This window comes from Nelumbo lutea, chromosome 6 (genome assembly GCF_056320005.1).
Source record: "Nelumbo lutea isolate HS-2025 chromosome 6, American lotus-T2T, whole genome shotgun sequence".
NCBI lineage: Eukaryota > Viridiplantae > Streptophyta > Magnoliopsida > Proteales > Nelumbonaceae > Nelumbo > Nelumbo lutea.
The window spans coordinates 15,465,166-15,483,158 of NC_142689.1; the positions used below are offsets into that span (position 1 = coordinate 15,465,166).

At 37.4% G+C, this 17,993-nt stretch overlaps 1 protein-coding gene across 4 annotated transcripts; it reads left to right on the forward strand.

Moving 5' to 3' along the window:
- The first annotated feature begins 911 nt into the window (after nucleotides 1–911).
- On the forward strand, nucleotides 912–14,145 carry LOC148847557 (uncharacterized). 4 transcript variants are annotated; one of them, XM_088949553.1, is made up of 8 exons: nucleotides 912–4,607; nucleotides 5,481–5,607; nucleotides 5,699–5,778; nucleotides 6,965–7,206; nucleotides 10,960–11,046; nucleotides 12,437–12,536; nucleotides 13,161–13,359; nucleotides 13,459–14,145. In XM_088949553.1, exons 1-8 carry the CDS (start codon nucleotides 1,476–1,478, stop codon nucleotides 13,755–13,757), a joined length of 4,266 nt encoding a protein of 1,421 aa, XP_088805679.1. In that variant the 5' UTR covers nucleotides 912–1,475; the 3' UTR covers nucleotides 13,758–14,145. The 4 variants fall into 4 exon arrangements, with proteins under 4 accessions (XP_088805679.1, XP_088805680.1, XP_088805681.1 ...); XM_088949554.1 differs by having other exon boundaries at nucleotides 13,462–14,145; XM_088949555.1 differs by having other exon boundaries at nucleotides 13,221–13,359.
- The last annotated feature ends 3,848 nt before the right edge of the window (nucleotides 14,146–17,993 follow it).

A 17,993-nucleotide genomic window follows, 5' to 3' on the forward strand; every position in this document is an offset into this window, starting at 1 on the left:
TTAAATGTATAGTTTTTACTACTTTTTTGTGTTTTTATGCATTTTTTGTTTTTCTGAAAAATTGAATTTTTTATATTTTTAAATTTAAATATATGGTTCCATCTATGCGATGTGAGAACCAAGTTCAAATCAACCCCCCCCACCCAACAACAATATTGCCCCCAACAACGTCCCACAGCACATTCCCTCCACCTATTGGGAACATCTTCCAATGATGACACTATCATTTTCCATATTATCATCAAGAGATGTTTTTAATGCACGGCGGGAATGTGCGAGACATTGTGGGGGGCAATCATGTGGAGGGCTTATTTGATCTCGTGAGAATCCATTAACATGTGGCAAAGCAAATGAGTTAGTGGATAAATTTGGATGGATTGGTACTCAACCCACACCCAATCCTATCCAATCCAATCCATCCATTTGCCACTCCTATCCGTACTAAACCCGACCTTTTGATATTGTAGCATTGGAATATAGGTAGGCGGTCGGGTCGGATTGGACATGTCCTCAGCTCCTCTTAATTTAGTCGGGTAAGGTTGATGGATCATAAGGTCGGGTTCGGGTTGAATTAAAGCCGTGCAAAGCCCGATCTATTGGCATTCCTATGCAACATGTTACGACACGTGTCAAAATATTCAGTGAAATTGGTACTATCGTGTCAAACTAGAAGCCCGATCCATTGACATTCCTATGCAAAGCCCGATCCATTGACATTCCTATGCAACTGTTGAATGTAACTAACGTGTACTATAAAAAACCGAAAAATTAAGATCATAATTACAGTTATTAAACAAAGTAATTAATCATGTTCACCATCAAAATAAGCGTTTTAATCAATTAATTAATACTAGATTAAGTAAACTAAGTACTTAATAAATCCAGCTCGAAGTCGAAGAAGTCCTAGACCACCTTTAACGACTAATATACTAGCCTGTCACCTTCTTCGGAACGACACAAAGGAAACAGGAAAGCATCTCGCATTCCTCATCATCTCTCGATTCTCTCCCTCTTTCTCTATCTTTCTTGCCATTTCTTTGGAGCCTTGGGTTTTGTTATTTATTCGATTACTTATTTGCAGTTCTGCACTTCCTCTATCAAATGAACCAGTCAATGAATCCGGTATTGTTTTGAGGTTTTAAAGGGTAGATGAGTTCAGGTTTCTGAAACTCTCGTCGATTTTTTAGCATTTCAAGTCAATAGATTCGCAATCAGTTTCTGGGTTTTGGTTGAATCTTAATAGAGATTCTGGATCCTCTTTTATCTCTATCTGTTGCGGTTTTCTTTCGTCTTTTTAGTATTTTGTTGGAATCTTTGATAGGGAAATCCAATCGATTGAATGCATGCGAATGACAAGTTGGAATGCGTTGGAAGGAAAGGGAAGGGAAACGTGATTGATTTAATGGGAGATGGGAGTGTTAGTTGTTTTGGGTTGTCGAGGATTACGCGTTCCAATCATGGTTTCTGACTGAAGGATGTCGTTTGCGAAATTGGTTGGTTATTCGTTTGGAATCAATGAGGTTGTTCCTTCAGCTGTGGAATCGCAGGGGTTTGGGGGCGAAGAGAAGAATAGTTTGAAGTTCATTCGTGGTCGGTTAGGTGGTTCTATTATCCCGGCGAATGATATGGTGAATGGGGTTTTGCATGGTTCTTCCCTGAACCTCGGTTTCGGTGCAAGAACTACTGGGAGAGGAAATGGTGGTAGCCTCGACTACTCTTCGCCGCATTGTGTGTTTTCTGGGGATTCTGAGGGTGCTTATGTTAATGCCCGGAAGCCACTGAATGACTTCGGCACTTACCATCTTGGAACGACTATGGCTGCTTCACGGTTTAAGGGAGAAGCTGCAAAGAGTGGGTCTGGTGCCTCACGGAAATACCAGAAGAAAGGAATGCGTAAGACAAGTAAAGAACAGAAAGGGGATCCAGACTGGCTACCAAAGCAAGAGACCTGCATTGGATCATCGGATGTAAAGAAGAAGGGTAATTCGGTTCGCAGAAGGTCAACAACAGCAAAACGTAGCCAAAATGGAAAGACCCAATTAGAGGAAGATGTTGGCACAGTTGTTTCAAAGTCTGTAGTTCAATGTTTGCCTGCACCCGATGGCCTCAAGCATCCTACATTGTCTTCTGGATGGGTGGTTAAAGCACAAGAAGGTGGCCGTGATCCCTTATATATCTCTCCATCAGGTACTGTTTACGGGCCCCTCTCAAAAGTTCTGGATGCCTCTTCAAATGATGCTTTTAACTGTAGAGAGAGAAAACGGGGATTATCTAGATCAATGGATGATGATGGACTTCATGGTAATTTAGATTCTTCTATTCCTGCTTTGGGTAGAAAAAATGGGCCACTCATTGCACAGGTTGATCAACAGGGGAGGACTAAACCTGAGATAGAATCTGTTGCAACCAGAAGCCTAGAGGAAGAACTGTTCAATAACTCAGAAAGTTCCAAGGAATCTTCATCAATCCCAGTGGAAATGGGATCTGAAGAATCACAAAATGTCATGGCACATTGCATGCTATATAACACGGGTAGAACCTGTAGAAAAGATCAATCCTTGAGTACTGAAACAAAAAAGAAGAATTTTAGCAGTATGATAGTGACAGAGAATAGTGGAAAGCATAATAATGATATGCAAAGAGATGCCATTGGAGTTCAAATGTCCAATGGAAAACATGTACCTGTGGATAATGAGTCTGACATTGAAACAAGGCTTGGTGAAGATCTCCTAGATTCATCTAAATGCGTGTTTATTTTAAAGGGTGATATGCTTGTAAAGAAACTGGAGACTGATGAAGAAAGGGAAGCATTACTGTTACGAGAAGAAAAGGAATATAAACGAGCCCCTGAGGCAGTGGTAGTGAAGGAGAAGGTAAAATCCAGTACACATGGTGAATGCTTGAATCGTGAAACCCAGGGTCTGAATTGCTGCAGTAAAACCTTGACAAAGGATGCTCAAGACAGAAATGCTGGAATTGGCCATAATGGGAAGTTGCATGGAGTAAGGAGATCCCTACGCATTAATGGGAGACATGTTCCTGTACATACCGAATTGGACATAGAAACACGGGATGATGATTATTTTCTAGATTTGTTACCATCAGATCTACTACTAGGAAAGCATGAGCCTGAAGATGAAAATGATGAGGAAGCCTCACCAGTTCAAGAAGAAATGAGATACAGGGAAGTAAATGAGGTATTGGCATCTTGTATTGCAGATGAGAAGGTGAAAGACAAATCTTGCAGCTCCTTAGGCATGCTAACAGTGGATATTCAAGTAGAGTTGCGGAAACCTGAGAAAGAAAATGATAATGAAGCTTCAGTAATGCCAGCGGAGTTGAGATGTAATGGGTCAAATGAGGTGATGTCTTCTGATGCATGTGATATCAGAAAATCATGCAATCTTGTAGACATATCAGTGCAGGATATGCCATTGGTGCAGGAAACTGAGAAAGAAAATGCCATGGAAGCCTTGCCAATTCCAGGAGAAAGCAAGTGTCAAAAAGCACACAACATTTTGGAATCTTGTGTTGCGGATGGGAAGGCAAAGCCCCAAACAAAATATGAACATGCCAGTAATAATACCGAAAAGTTGGATTCAAGTGCTTCCTGGATATTTAAAAATGATCAAGATAGAGGCGTTGAGGTGGTTGGAGTAAGGAGGTCCAAACGTATTAATGGGAAACATGTTCCTATACATAGTGAATGGGATATAGACATATGGACCCTTGATGATCTTTTAGGTTCAACTCAATTTGCAGTTAATGATGTTGCCATAAAGGACAAGAAAAAATCAAGGAACTCAATTTCTGAAGTAGATAGTGTTAAGGGTAATTTGACTGCTGTAGAGGATGTGTTTCAAACTGCCACAAGGAAACATGACAACAAAAAGCCCAGAGATCAGAAGCAGTTGAAGTGTAATAGTACTCTGTCCAAACCTGAAAAGATGTCAAAGAAAGTTGATGGAATAAAAGTTCCAGTCTCTGAGAAATTATCCCCGACACTGAAGAATAACAGAGGACAGGATCTGATGTCTGAGAAATATTCTTCACCGTGTGCAAGTAAAAGGAAGGCAGTTGGGGGTGGCCATTCAAATGGCAAAAAGAAGAAAAAAAGGAGTGGTGGGTGTGGTCTCATAGTGAGGAGAACTGGAAAAGGTGATTGCAAAGAAAATATCTTGTCTGAAACAAGAGTTGGCATGCTGTCTTGGATGATTGATACCGGTACAGTGGCTGAAAGTGAAAAGGTGGTGTACAAAACTAATGATGGTAAGAGTAATATAACAAGAGGTTGCATTACAAGGGGTGCAATCCGGTGCAACTGTTGCAGAAAACATTTCTCTTTGCTTGAGTTTGAGGCTCATGCCGGTAGTGATCTTCGTCAGCCGTGGATTAACACTTTTACTGTTTCTGGGAAGTCATTGTTGCAGTGCTTGAGAGAAGCATGGGAGAAAGAAAAGAACCGGAGAAGAATTGCTTACCATACAGTTGGAGTTGGTGATGCAGATCCTAGTGATGATACCTGTGGAATTTGTGCTGATGGAGGACACTTGATATGCTGTGATGCTTGTCCGTCGACCTTTCACCAGGATTGCATACTACTCAAGGTGTTTCATTTAACCTTTACATGTGTGTTTTTATTATATTATGTTTTAATTTCAACAGATGTAGATTGACTGTACAACTAACCAACGATATTTTACTGTTTGTGATATACCTGTTTACATTATGCTCTAGAAAAGAAAAATGATAAAGATAATAGCCAGTGACATGATGTGCTTTTCTGGGGTGGACAGACAGCTTCTTACAGTTTTGGTACTTTTGTGTGCATTTTCTCATGTTGCTTTGTTTAGATCTTGCAACATTTTTGCACATTTGCTAATGTTTTTTCTTTTAGGTATGTCTGCTAAGGTGCATGAATGATTTAGATGAGGGTTTAGTTGCTTGTTCTGATAATGTATATTTCTGCAATATCTTTCAATCATGCACATATCAATGCCTCTTAATAAAATAATTACATCTCTTGCTTGGATTTACCTTGGGCTTATGCTCATAGTTCACTTTCACATTCTACATTGAAACCGTGAGATTATGTGTTTGAATCCAGATTATTGACCAAAGAGAAAAAATCCACACCTCCTGGTCATTTATTTTGGTTTATGCATCCCCTGTATATGCACATTCTAGTAATGAGGCTTTTGATTATGTAATCTTATCTTGATTCCTTTTTCCCTGCCTTCTCTTGCAATATTGTTATTAGGGAATATCATTATCACTCATCTGTTCATAATCTTTGAATAAATGCTTATTGTTGACTTGTATAAATTGTACTAATAGTTATTTATAATATTTTGTAGGAAATTCCTAATAATGGATTATGCTTTTGACCTGTTTTCAGTTGAATATGGTTGTTTCCCTTCTTTGAGTAATTCCTTTAAATTCAAGGTTTCTATGCTAAGATTTTTTCTCCTATGTTTCAGTCACTCCCAGAAGGCAGTTGGTACTGTTCCATGTGTAGATGTGCATTCTGTATGCTTGTTGATCATGATCAAGATAAACCCGGTCAAGCTAGGCAGTTGCTTAATTGTAATCAGTGTGGGTGCAAATGTGAGTGAACATCAGTGTCACATCTTTTCTAGGTAATTTTCATAACATCTTGACCATGAAGCAACCCTCACTCAACTTGCTTTTCATGCAGATCACAGAGAATGTACTTCAGAAAATGTTGTTTATAAGGACTCAAAATTGTTTTCATTTTGTGGAACAAATTGCAAAAAGGTTTGTATCTGTTTTCTTGATTTCTTAAATGTATATCAAGTATGTATGGTATGTTCTTTTGGGTGTTGGTTATGATTATGTGATTTCTATGGATAGAAGGCTAAACATTCTCCTGTCATATAATGACTTTTAATAACAGCATTATGAAATTGACATGTTTAGTGCCATGCTAACATTTGCATGGTAGGCTATCATTCTGGTTTATTCATCATAATAATGCTTGGCTTGAGTTTTGTTTATGATTATGTCTTAAAAGGTCTCTGGAAAATTTATGTGCAGTATTACCTCAGAAGCACTTTCCAAATTTCAGGGGCTAGCAGATGGGCTATTGCCAGATGATGAGTAGCCTCAGAGTATTGCACTTTAAAGCCATTCTTTGCTTCTCCAAGTCTGTATTTGTATAGAGCTATTGGAACAAAGTTGAAAAAGCAGGAAGGAAAAGGATTCCTGAATCTGTTAATTTCTTTATCTTGCTTTTCATCTCCAAAAGTTGGACTGTGAAGAATACAGAGAATAGTGGATTAGTCGAACCTGTTTGGTGGATTCTGGAATCCTTTGTGTGGGTGGGTGGGGGGGGGGGGGTGAGGTATTAGATATCCTGGAGTCCTCTGATTTGGTGTTTCATCTCCCCCTCCCCCAGTCTAACTTTTCTCAATTTTAGTTATAAAAACCTTTTCAAAAACTTCCTGCTGAATACTAAGCACATATGCATGTGTTTTGGAATTTGGAGATGGAGACCAACCATAGATAGTGCCATGACATGTGGTGAAATGCCTTGCTGCCTGTGGAACTTTTTCGAAGAGCAATTGATGCGGTGTGAGATGACTACTAGAATGACAGAACATGCCATACAATGGAATTTGGTCGTAGTAGGTGTTAGAAAATTTAAAATGATGACAGACATTTTAAAATCATATAAACTCATTCTTTTGCCTGCCAAGATTGTTGGGCATATTGCATTTTTTGCCCAATTTCTAGTCAATTTTATTATGGTGTTGATATTGTTATCTCTTTCACAAACTCCCTTGTTCTCCATTATCAGGTAGTTCTGAGGGTTAGCTCTCTCTGTTTTGCTATTAGGTTATTTTGCTCTTGCTTTCTTGATAAGTTACATCTGATGCTGATTGGAAGAGCTAAAGGGAAGCATGCTAATTATTACAATTATATATTCTCCATATACTTACAGGTAGCTGAAAGACTATCAAACATGCTTGGCATCTCAAACCCTTTAGGAGGAGGCTTCTCTTGGACTCTATTAAAGCGTATGAATGAAGATGAGGATACCATCTCGGGTCACAGGCTATCTTTTATCATGGAATGCAATGTAAAACTTTCCTTGGCTCTTTCTGTACTGGATGAATGTTTCTCTCCTTTGGTGGACCCCAGAACAGGTTTAAATATGATTTCACAAGCAGTTTACAGTTGCGGGTATATTTCATCCTTGAGTATTAGTTCCTATTTTAAGTTGAAGACTTGAAGTATCAACTTTCTCATGTTGTTTTGACGTTTATAAGGTTTGATGACATATCTAAGTCCTTTGGAACCTTTTTTTGAGACAACAAACTAAAATGACATGTCAGAACTCAAAATTTACATGATATGGAAGATCAATCCCATTTACATAAAATAAATTGCACAATTTATCCACTGATCCATAGGCCACAATGATCCTCAATCCTTTAAATTCTTTCAAGGTAGATTCCTGGTCCAACACGCATAACCCAGCAACAAATATCCTGCTGAAATTTCATCAAAGCCATTAAATTTCCTCATTTTCTCTTCTTCCACACACCCCAATAAATAGCAAAGGGTAAGGAACTCCACTAAATTTTCTCTCTGGGTCCAAAAAGAATTTTAGGTCAGGGAATTAACACACCTCACCATGGTGGGATTTTCTTGTATTGCGAGAGAATGGTGGGGCTCTCTCTAATCCTACCTCCATCCTTTCTTGTAGGGATACCAGGGGCCTTCTATGGATTTTGTCCTTGCTTTTATTTTCTTTGTTTCTTTTATAAATAAAAGACACGTTAAATAAATAAAAGATATAAACCTGAAGTCCTTTTAGGTATTTCCATTCCCACAAAATATAATAGTCTTACTGGTGGTATTTGATATTCCATAGTTGCATAGGTTGGCCTTTCTGTCTTTTCAACTATTTGTGAGCAAACTTTACCTCAGATTAATCAGCTAAGTATATGCAACTGTAATATTCTTGGAAATGTGCTATACTATTGTGCAGGAATCAGATGGAGTAGGGAGCTAGGTGGAGATAGGTCTGGTGGAGAGGTGGATGTGGTAGGGAGAGAGAGGTTCTTGAACTTGAAGGTGAAGAGGGGAATGGTGATGGAGTGGAATAAGGTTACTAGAAATACTTCCAATGATAAGTCATGGACAGAGGATGCCATGGAGGGGAATTTCCATTCTGTCTTAGGGGTGATCATGGGCCAGGCCTGATTCCAAGCTGTCTTTTATATATAAAATATTACATATATATACTATTTTATATTAAATGGCATATAATATGTATATAAATTTATTTTTTACATTATATAATATACAATCTTATATATATAATATTATTAGTGTCGTATTATAATATTTATATAAAATATATAATATAACATATGTATATTTGTACACATTATGTATAAAATACATTATATTTAACTATATGTGGGCTGGGCCAGGCTTGAAGTATTAGGCTCAGGCTTGGCACTGAAGTTTGCAGGCATGATGCGGGCCTGGGCCTGGGCCAGGCCTGAACACAAAATGTAGGCCCAAGCCTGGAATTTCTATTGTTTCTCCTTTTCTGTATTTTTTTTTAACTTTTTTGTTTCAGGGCTTCTCTCTTCTAGCTATGTAAGCTTGTGCCTGGGATCTTGGATTCTTCTTCTGATGTAATTATAAATACAATATTCACTTACCTATCAAAAAAAAAAAATCTGGCAGATGAGTTTCGTGTTCTTGCTGGCATTTTTGCCTTGCATTCTTGAGAGATTTGTGAGCAGGAGAATTGAAGCTTTTTTGTCCCCCACCAGTTTCCTATTTTTCTCCTTGTACACATATGTTTGTTTCTTTAAGATTTTTTTTTACTCTTTAGACAAAAGAAATATTGGAAACAAAATATATGTTCATTTTCTATGCACTCTTTGCTCTTCTTTTATAGATTCCTTTTCCATGGACTTTGTTCACTTGGGAAGACAAGAATGCATACTCATTTATCAAAAAAAAATATAAGAATGTATACTTGTATATTCAGAATTCCAAAATTTATTGGATGGACAAGCACAGCACCTTCTTGCAATTAGACAACAGTTTATGTGAGTTCCACTTTCAGTTTTAGTGAATCATCTTTGCAGGGGGGCTAAAGGAGGAATGAAGCTAACAATAGTGAGTATAACCACATGGAGCAACCACAAATGCTCTCAAAGTGCCTCTGCCTATGAGTACTTTGTTAGTGTTGAGAAGCATCTCAGAAGATTCGTACTGCCTTAGCCAAGTTAGTTCCAGTGAGTCCTTGATGGTCATCTCTACTTTAGCAAAAGTGGTGAGATAAGGTTGTGAAGGAGTGGTCCCATTGGCTTACCAGGAGCGGAAATTCCATTAAGTAATAAAAAATGAAGGTTTGGAGATAGAAAGATTATGGTCATATAATCTGGAAACCTGTTGGGCTCTAGTGGCATGTAGGATGAGAGTAAGTGTTATGTAGAGAGTGGTGTCTTTAGGTGGAACTGGAGCCTCCAGTGGTTCAAGTTCAGATGATCTGATGATGCAAATTAGACTCCTAACTTTTGAGTCCCTTCTTTAGGTGGAACATGCAGCTGATTATTTTTGGCATTTGGAGGGGTAGGAGTGTCAGAAATGGGTCCATTTTAGTACTGTAATGGGTTGGGTCAGGGTAAACCCAATCCCGACCCAATAAGTAAATATGTATAACCAGCATTGGTGAGGAAGGCAACTGAACAATTTGAACAGAATAGAAGGCAGGAAAGCAATAAGAAGACTGCAGTTGAGGAAGGGGGTGGGAAATGGGAAGAAGGTGAAGGGGAGGAGTTTGACCTCGTTGATGAAGAGTGTTCTGTTGGTAATGATGCAGGTGAAAGGGTGAGGCTTGGTTGTCTTTGGTTTTTCTGCATTGGTTCCCGGGCTTAGTTTGTGTTCTCATGCAATGTTTCAATTTCTGGGTTTCAGTTTTTATGTTTTCTATTGGGGTGGTTGGTTTTGTAAGACGTTTGAGGGTCTGATGTGTTGGGATATGGGTGAAAAATATTTCAAAGAAAAAGTGCCTGGGAGAATGTTGTTCCTTAGCTTTGTTTTGGAGGTGTTTCCTCGACACCTCTCTAGGTTCTATTTGCTTTTTCTTTTTTACTTATAAAAAAAAAAAAAAAAACTGTTCTGAACCAAACTCCTAATTAGGATTTTCCAGTTTGACCCATTAAGACCAGAATACAATTGACATCTATACTTTTAACCTGTACTTTGATGATAAACCTACTTATTTGTTAAATTGACACATCTGGACATCATAATGTGATATAAAGGTATGCCATGAGAAAAATAGTTCTTTTTTTAATGATGAAAGAGAAAATAGGTATTAGACTGGGGGTATCTTTGTAATATTACCGATATAACATAATTATATGTAGAGTCCTACTATGATACTGAAGAGGACACCTGAAATTTTGGTAACCCTATATAATTGGGTTGGTTCAGTTCAAGTCTGTCAGGTCTGCCCGACCCATTGAGAGCTCTAGTCCATTTCGGGTAGATGCTGTCAATTAAAATTACGCAAAAGTAAAATGAAATCATTCCAGTGCATGTGGTATCCAAACAGGTGATATATATTGTTACGTTAGAAACAGATTTGAATTCAATGCTTATGTGTCACACCTAATTTCTTTGCTCATTTCCTCTAAATTAGATTTTTAAGAATCAACATGTTATGAAGTAAACAGACAGTATTTGGTACATGACAAGAGATTGATGATGCTACTTATTTGTTAATTGTTTATTTTACCTTTTTTTCCACGGTGATCAACACCATATGATTATTTGGTTATTGTCATTTCATGCAAGGATTCTTTTAATATTAAAATGTTAATTTTCCTCTTGTAACTGATAGATACAATGTTTAGATACTGAAGTGTTATTTTGACATCTAGATGCTTATTCTTTATTCAGATCAAATTACAACCGTCTTAATTGCGAAGGATTTTACACCATAATTTTGGAGAAGGATGATGAAATAGTTTCAGTGGCAACATTAAGGTATGGTGTTTCAGTATAGCATTTTCTGTTTCTTTAAGGAAATTATTATGGTACTTATCTAAAAGAAAGATTCAGCAAAGACTATTTTCCATTTCCCTCATTGTTCCCTTGCTGAAAAATGAGCATGCATTTGTTATGCACTCTCAGTAGTATAGATTGCTGTTAGTTTCTCATAAGAAAAAGGTTTTAAATTTCTTTTCTAGAAACACCTAAAGTAGGTTTTATTGCATGAAAATTTTGGTTGTCTATAAAATGGAAGAAAATCTTCTCGGAGGAAATGTACACCACCAAAAAATAAAAAAGATAATTGTATTTACCAGGGCTATAATCGAGTTGAATCCAGCCATATATGAATCCAATTGGATCTATGGATTTTGGATTGGATTCTGATTTGAGTCTGCATAATTGTCTTCAAAATAAAGAAAAACTAAAAAAAGTTAAATACTTATTAACTTATTTATATAATTATAAATTCAGAATCAAATCTTAACTGGATTGGATGTGGTTAAATTTGCAACCAATCTGATTATTAAATGGATTTAGGTTATAAAATCCAAATCTGACCTGATCATGCAAATGGATCATCTTAATCCAAAATAATGGGATTAGATGTCAAATCAAGCTTCAGACTTTCAAATTCCATTGACAGCCCTTGTACTCAAATGGATACAAGGGTTGGGTAACTGTTTAGCAGATAACCTGGAGAGAGGAGGTATAGGATGAACTGGGCTGCACTCCTTTCTGATGTATTACCATTATTTCGCTGTCTTGATTGGCTCATATTTTGGGTCTATTTTTCCTGCTCCAGGTCATGTTAGATGATTGTTCATCCATTTTATACCTCATTAATAAAATTCTTCTGATCTTGTTTTAATTTAATAGAAAAGGCAATAAAGTTAAAGTATTTCTGGAGGTGTAATATTTGGAAAAAAAAAGGTAGAAATTCATGGCCAAATTGGAAAATTTCATGATCAATCAATTAAAAAAATGAAGTCACTCTCTTTTTCTCATCCCCGCTTGGTTCCAAGCATGCACTTCTAATGCAGAATAGTTGAACATTATATATAATCTTGCACACATTTATGACTGAGATTGAGCTGCAGAACTTTGGAATTTTATCATGGATATTGACTCAATAACTTGATTCTTTCATTCTTCACCCCCCCCCCCCTCCTGCTACCTCTATACGTTACATTGTGTTGATTATTTTCTAGGTTATTTCTGGATGCTTCTCAACTTAGTGTATTAGTTAAGCAACAGGCGTTTATTATTATTATTATTATTATTATTTTGATAGATGTTAAGCAATGCCAAGCCATGATCAAACTAATGGTTTTCTCTTATGTATGGCGGCGTATGGGTTCTAAATTACATATTTCTGTCTCCATAGGCTCCATGGTGTGCGTTTAGCAGAAATGCCATTCATTGGAACACGACCTATACATAGACGAAAAGGCATGTGCCGTCGCCTTCTCAGAGCCATTGAAGAAGTATGCAAACTTGTAAATATGGTGTTATTATTATAAACTAGATAACATGGTTTATGCCATTTAGCATTGGCTTCTTTCAAGGAACCTTCCAACCTAAAAGCTTAGGCTGTTAAGTGAGGTCCCTAAATAGATATTTTTTCTCTTACACGCCCCCTCACACAAAAGCCCATCAGGCTTGAAACATTGACAAGCACAGGTCCACCTATACCTTGTGCTGAAGTTTAATTAATTATAATGGGGGCAGTGAGGTCCTCCTGAGGATGGCCTTTTTTTGAGGTCATGGTTTGTTTTTGTACAACTTCTCATTGTACGAAGGACTTTTTGATTACTACAATTATACTTTACCTTTTCTCAAAATAACAGGGGCAGTGAGAATTAAACACTAGACCACTTGGTCAAATAGATTCTGACATGGAACTGTTCAACAGGCTTAAGCTTTTAGGTTGAATGGTTCATTGACAGCTTCATTTTAGATTTTTTTGATCACCATAAATTTCTTTACCTTATATGGTTTGTTGTTAAAGATCAATTTTCATTTAAACCCCATCAAGCTTTTGCATTTTATTTCTATCACAAGAAATCTACTATGTTATTTTATCAACTTTATTTAGTTCTGTTTGCTAGATGTTATCTTCATTACACGTCGAGAAACTGATCATCCCTGCAATCTCTGACTTGCTGGAGACCTGGATGACATCGTTTTCCTTCAAGCCGCTAGAGTTATCCCATAAAGATGAGATTCGGAATTTGAGCATGATGATCTTTTTAGAAACAACATTGCTGCAGAAGTCCTTATGCAGCATAAAAACAGATGATACTAAAGGTAATTATTTTCACGATCATGGCCTCGCTTAGTTGCTAAAATCCTTTTATGAAGTTCCTTTTTATTTATTTATTTTTTCAACTTCTGTATTTTGTTTAGTAGACGAACAGGTTGACTCTGTTGGAACTTGTAATAAAGGCATTGATAGGACCGGTGACTTGCAATGTTTTGCTGGTGCTCACAGCACTGATGGCCCAGTGGTTCCATGTTTCTCTTGTCCTGAGAATAGTCAACATGGGCTTACTGGCTCTACCCTAAAACCACTTGAAGATCCGAGTTCCACTGAAGATGTTCTGCCGTGTCTCCAAGCAAAAGCTTCGAGTGGATGTGTTTCTGAACTTTTGCCTACTCAAAGCACATCAGTTAGAAATCTGGAAATGGTGCCACAGAATCTTTGAACCCCATCAATCCCATTAACATCAGTTTCTGACACAAATTTAGGCTCTAAGATAATTTCCAAACATGTTTCTGGAGGGTTAGAAAGTAATGAGGAGGCTAAAGGTGCTTGTGTTTATCCAATTTTCTGCAGCCTTCCTGTTGATGATAGCCTTCCTAGCATCAGAAGCTAAGCTCTGGCTGGTGCACAAATTTTGTTCCATTAACCACTAAGAGGAGGCTTCTATAAACATTCGCAATAGATAGCCTCCTTAGTAGAACATGAACGTCTGATGGTTTAGAAAAGAAAAATGAAAGAGAAAATGTTGCCTCATTAACCACTAACATTTCTTTGTATGTTCAGATTATCCTTGGTTCATACCAAAATAAATAGAAGATTACCCCTGACCACTGAATGTTACATTGTTTCCTTTGGTTCATATTTTCAGCTTAAACGAGTAGCTTATTTTCTAGGTTTGTACTTCGTACACGGTATCCAATTTCCAAAATCCATAGAGGAGATGACAATCTTTTAACATATTCCGAGTTTATTTACTTGAATCGGGAGCTAGATTAATAAATTCTTTGAACAAAATTAGTCATAAGAGTTCCCCCTAATAATGGGCCTGCGCCCAGGAGGAACGGCGTAATCGGATGGCTTTTGGCCAAATGATTCTTGCAGGTTCTGACATGGAACAGATGCTGCTAAGTGAGATGCCTGTCTCATCTTGGTCTAGCATAATCTACCACTTGGATCAGACTTGATGGTCAGAATGTGCAGACCATGAACAGCAGCACTATATCTCTGGCCGTTGTTGATTGATGCTGCAAATTCGCTACTGATTCTTGATGGTGTGCGATTTAGATACTCTTATCTGGAAGATGATCTGAATTCCAGTTGTACAGCGAGTTGGGCTAAGCTGCAAAATAATAGATCAAAGAACCCGAAGTGACTAACCTGGCGAGACCGCTCCGTGGATGCGAGCTAAATACTTGAATGTTTGAGTGCTAGTAAGTAAATAATCGCATGTACATTTGCCTTGGGGTTTGATGTCCTTATATAGTGGAGTAGTTGTGGACCTTACAAAAGAGCTCTGCGATCTCTGAGTTGTGCGGATAAGATCTATTCCATTTTTTAAGGAGAGTAATGCGTTAGTTGATAAGGTTTATCGTTTTCCTCCAATTCAGACAAAGTTAGGATGAGTCTCATCGTGATCTTGAGAAATTTGAGGTCCATTGGGGAGGCCTTTGGAGACAATTACATGGTGTTTCAGCTCTTTAGCTCCGAATTGGTACTTCAGTTCTTTAGTCCCGAACTGGATTGGGTGTCGAGATGTTTTTATGCTAAGGTGGTTTTTGGGCCGAGGTGACTGAATACCCGAACTCCGATTGTTACGGATTGGGTTCCTTTGGCTAATTTGTCACCTCTCGAGAAGATCGTGTTCACGTGATCCTTTCTTACTAGGTAATGCCAAATCACCCTTCATCAATTCCCATAGAGCTATAGAAATCACCCGCATCTTTTTCCTTTGAAGCCTCCAACTGACCCAATCTAGTTGACAAACTATCAAACATTTGGATGACCTGCTCCTATCATCAGTTCTTGCACAGTTAGAAGTGAACCCCTTGCTCTCCAATTGTGTAATGTGTTCCAAAAGGGCTAGGGTCCATCCCCATCTCTAATACCATTTGTCATGTTCTTGGGTAGAATGTAATTGCTAATTCATCTTCTCGAGGGAGACTAGAGACTTCCAATTATAAATCTTAATAGATAAGGATAATTTCATAGCATGACATGTCATACTACAAACAAGCTATTTAAACTTCTGCACTTGGACCCACCATTGTAATCGGGTTGTGCTACCCATGGCATGGCATGGCACAAGTGTGTGTGTCGTGCTACTTGTGGCATGCATGTCGGCACAACCGATCCATATATATAATTATTATATATATAATAATATAATATATAATTTTATTTTCAATTTTATTATACTAATTCATTTTTATACATCAAACTTCATATAAAATAAAAAAAAGACCTTTTTTTTATTTTTTGCCTTTTTTGTTATTTTACTTTGTATTTTTTATTATTTTTTCATTTTTATATATACCTCTCATGACTTAGCCAGGCCTAGCCCAAGGCTTGACCCATGACTAGATTGGCCTGCGTGGGCTTGGGCCATGGGTCGTATCGAGTTGACCCATCAAAGTGTCCCAAGAGTGGGAAGCATGACATGACCAGCCAAAAGCACAAGTTGCCCATGAGTCGTGCTATGTCGGCCCAACACGACCTAATTTACACCTTTGGTTGGTTGGTAAGGCCTCCTACTGATTGTAGCAGATATTTGGGATCAAATCTCGCATGTATCAAAGGTTGGGGGTTATGAGTTGGGGGATGGGCTATCCTCTGTTGTGTAGCCCCATGGAGGAATAAATAAATAAATAATGATTAATGCATGCCTATAGTGTCCAATGGGTAAGGATGTGGGTGGGAGATCCAAGCTCCACCTTGGATGCACTACATGGGTTCTAACTGATGCAATGTAAATACTTATGTGCTAGTGGTGACTTGTGTGATGCATAGGTTGCTTTCAAAAAATGTATTTGTGATGGAAAAAATGAAATTATAGTGATTCACTAAAGTTGTTATATATTTTTAATTCTTTACATATAAAATAGTACCAAAAAAAAATCATTCTTAGTTATTGATCTTCAAATCCTACCATTACTAAGGTTGGGGGATGTAATACCCCCTGCTATAGTCCTATAAAGCTAAAAAATGTGCTTAACATAAAATCAATAACCAAGTTTAAAAAACAACTTCAAATTTGAAATGACAAAAATAACTAAAGGCCCATGTTAAATGCTTTGTGCATTTTATTGTTAAGCCAGAAGAACCCGTGAAACGAATCTACATTAAATGAATAAATTAAATAAGGAAAAGCCTAATAATCCATTAAAAGGAGAAATGGTTTCTTTAGACTTTTGTATCAAAAGAAAATTAATTTACCCCATGTGGTGGGCAAATTTGGGTTTTGATATTAGTACTTGTTTGTTTGCTCTAAGTTCTGACATCTGAAAGTGCAATAATTACATTAAAAGGTATATTGGTATTGGTGAACTTTTCTTTCCTCCGACTTTGAATGCAGAGAATGGCGTTTTGAATTATAAATTCTGAAAATTATCAAATATCCATTTGGACCCATATATGAGAGTTTTTGTTTGTCTTTTTGGGGGTATCATTGGAAAACAAAAAGTTGTATGATTGTACTTTAAGAGATAAAAGATAAGAGGAAATAAACAATAATTTTTCTCTTAAAGTTACAAGATTCCTCTTAAGAAATAAGAGTTAAGAGGAAACGAACAAGCCCTTAGTTTGGGTTAGACTCTAAGGTAATTTTAATTTTGCCTTGTTATATACACACATGAGAGAAAGGAAAGTAGGAAGAGACACATGCGAGCTTTGTGGTGGACCCCTCACCTCCAAGATTGAATTCAGTGCTCACAGGACCATGCTCACACCATTTGCATAGCCTTTTTATAGCCATTCATTAGAAATATCTTCGTACTTGTATGCTTTTTTCATGGGGAGATATTCCCAATGCAAGGTTACAAAGGATTGTGTGAACATATGAGCTTGGTCTCATGAGAATCAAGTCCTATTTCCTCACCCTTCCAATATATATATATATATACATATATGTAAACAACATTTGATTTTTGTTTGGTTGCTGCCTAAACCTTAAATTCACCCCAAACATCCGATCAGACCCTTCAAATCTCCCAGAAATATCCAAAAACCCAAAAAACCCAAATTTTACGCCAAGAGCCCTTAGATACACCGTTAAACTTGCCCAATACCTATCTAATGGCCTCAATGAACCCCTACTTACACTTCAACCATTAGATCAAACATAACTATCAGACATAGGACCTCCCAAAATACCTATCCATGGAATTTGAACTCAAGATTCCTTCATTCACTCGTACATCAAACCGATATTCCATTTTGATCTCTCTCGTTAACCTAAACACTTGGAACCTAGATTCCCTTGATCTTGCCACATCCAAATTGATCAAACTATACATTGAACTTTGGATACATAAAAACATCTGCCCATAAAGTTTTAACCCCAAATTCCCTTATTTGCCCTTTTATCAAACAAATACTCCATTTTAAAACATCTTGTTGACCCAAATTCCTATGATCTTGACCCTCTAAGACTAATCAGACCTCACCATCAGATCCCGAACAC